Here is a 2,500-nt window from a genome sequence, read left to right as displayed (position 1 = left end):
CCAAAAACTCTTCATATTTCATCTGATATCACAAAGCTCTTTACTAATACTGAAGCAGTACCAGACCCTGTCCCAAACGCTCCTCCTCCTGACCATGCTGAGGGGTGGGTGTGTGGTGTGTGAGTGACTGAGGTGGCAATGAGATGAGTCATAGATTGGAGCGAGGATCAAAGGTCACATGCATGCTGACCTGATTGTTTTAGAATGGTTTAAATAGAGGAAGGCACTACAGGGCTTTGTTTTGGATTGTTTACGCTGCTTTAAGTTCTACAGAGCATCTCATGCTCATGGACTGCACCAGATCGGTCAGTTCTTGCTGTGAGATGTTCCTCCACTCAGATGTTCAGATGTGAGATGTTCACACCAAGGCATCTGCAAGTTCTCCATCACGTCTGGAGGAACACATGTTTACATGTAATGTTCCACTGCGAGGACGATCAGCTGTCCTTCCTGTCTCCCTGTAGCACGTCTCAGGCGTCTTACATTACAGACACTACAGTTTATTGCTCTGAACACATCTGCAGTCCTCATGTCTCCTGCAGCAGGTCTACGGCATGTTCACGCAGGTGAGCAGGAACCCTAGACATCGTTCTTCTGGTGTTTTTCACAGTCAGTAGAAAGGTCTCGTTAGTGTCCTAACTTACTGTACCTGTGACCTTAATCACCTTCCACCTGTAACCTGTTCGAGTCTTAATTATTACTACTTATTTCTGGAAATTCATAAAATTCCTCTGTCATGTTGTTTGTTGTGTGTTGTGGTGTGTGTGTGTGTATGTGTGTGTGTGTGTGTGTGTGTGTGTGTGTATGTGTGTGTGTGTGTGTGTGTGTGTGTGTATGTGTGTGTGTGTGTGTGTATGTGTGTGTGTGTATGTGTGTGTGTGTGTGTGTGTGTTGTGGTGTGTGTGTGTGTGTTGTGATGTGTGTGTGTGTGTGTGTGTGTGTGTATGTGTGTGTGTGTGTTGCGGTGGACAGCAGGATAACTTTTCCGTTATTTCAGTTAACTCGGCGCAGTGATATGGAAGTGTAACACGGTCAAGACTGGACTACTTTAGCCGTGCATTTACTGAAAAATAATCACACACCTCAGAACGGCCATCATCCAATCAGAATCGAGAATTCAACAGCGCTGTGGTATAATTATCTATAATGACTATAAATATTTGGAAGTTACACTTAAATGGATAAATATGACACTATTCATTCATTAATACTGTTGTTTTCTGCACTAGCACTGTCCATATAGTGATATATTAGTGATAGATTAGATCCATTAGATTTATTTCAACACTCGCCATCTTCTCATTCATAAATCATCATATTAGTGCTTTTACTTTTCATTTTTTAAATTGTCTATCGCTCTTGTGTTACGTATTACTTCTGACAGCAAAGAAAGAACAGATTATACCCCGTCTAGTCGGCTGTTTCTGCTTTCTGACAGTAAAATGAATAATGCAGTGAGGCGCTCACGAGCACCGTGTTAAAGCCCTAAATGAGAACCGTGACACACCTGGGCCTCACACACCTCAGGTGCCAGTGTAAATATATAAACAGTTCCTGACTGAACCTCCTGCTCCGACTGTCCACTCTGTCCACATCAGCACAGTCCCAGTCCACTACCGTAGCGTAATCTCTGAAGGAGTTCAGTGTGTATTCTGTGGTGTGTGTGTGTGTGTGTGTGTGTGTGTGTGTGTGTGTGTGTGTGTGTGAGGGAGGAAGCTCAGTAGAAGAACCCGCATTCCTCAGCGTGACAGGACAAAGTGCTGAGATTGTAGCTGAGTCACATTTCCGTCAGCACATTTAACGCCACATTCACATGAGGACAGTGGTAAGAAATGCCTGGTGTGTGTGTGTGTGTGCGTGTGTGTGAAACACTCAGTACAGGAGTGTGTGTAGTGTGTATCTGAGCACACTGTGAGTCACAGAGAATTCTTTACATCTTATCTGGATTTTTGTGAAGCTGCTTTGTGACAACGTCCATTATCATAATGTGTATATAAATAAAATGGAATTGAATTGAAGTTCTGATTATCGAGTGACGCTGTTGTAATCTGTCTCAGTGTGTACGAGTCCAAGCCACTGTGAGATCAGACGCATTAGATTCAAGACAGGCAGGCAGACAGACAGACTGGAAAGTAGACAGACGAGAGAGAGACAGTGCTGGAAGCGAGACAGTGCTGGTCAGTAGACGAGAGGCAGACAGACAGGCGAAGAGACAGGTAAACAGGCAGGAAGACAGGTAGACCGAGAGAGACAGACCTGGCGACCAAAAGAAGACCGGCTCGGCCCACACTGCACACTAAATGAAGTGGAAACAGAACTTCACTTCTTAACAACACGCCCTAATTATACACACTTCAGGGAAACTTTTTCCCTGTTTCACAGCAGAGATTTCAGTCTGAACAAACTCCCACAGGAGGAACGTCAGCAGGTTCGAACCTAGCCACCAGGTGTGTGTCCTGTCACCACAAATAGAGTAACCAGTGGAACAGGACCAGGAACC

At 44.6% G+C, this 2,500-nt stretch overlaps 1 protein-coding gene across 5 annotated transcripts in view; it reads left to right on the top strand.

The window, feature by feature from the left end:
• Positions 1-2,500, top strand: part of nphp1 (nephronophthisis 1) — a 17,754-nt gene that overhangs the window by 12,814 nt on the left and 2,440 nt on the right. For 2 of the 5 annotated variants that reach the window (XM_053682703.1, XM_053682705.1), the window contains exon 17: positions 465-566. The exons of 1 other annotated variant lie outside the window; for it this stretch is intronic. In XM_053682703.1, coding sequence (XP_053538678.1) covers positions 465-566 — 102 coding nt within the window. Of the gene's footprint in view, positions 1-464; positions 567-972 lie in introns of all 5 variants that reach the window. 2 more of the 5 variants (XR_008397001.1, XR_008397002.1) reach the window with 2 other exon arrangements.

The sequence above is a fragment of the Ictalurus punctatus genome, chromosome 9 (assembly GCF_001660625.3).
Source record: "Ictalurus punctatus breed USDA103 chromosome 9, Coco_2.0, whole genome shotgun sequence".
Classification (NCBI taxonomy): domain Eukaryota; kingdom Metazoa; phylum Chordata; class Actinopteri; order Siluriformes; family Ictaluridae; genus Ictalurus; species Ictalurus punctatus.
This window is presented reverse-complemented; position numbering and strand designations above follow the sequence as displayed.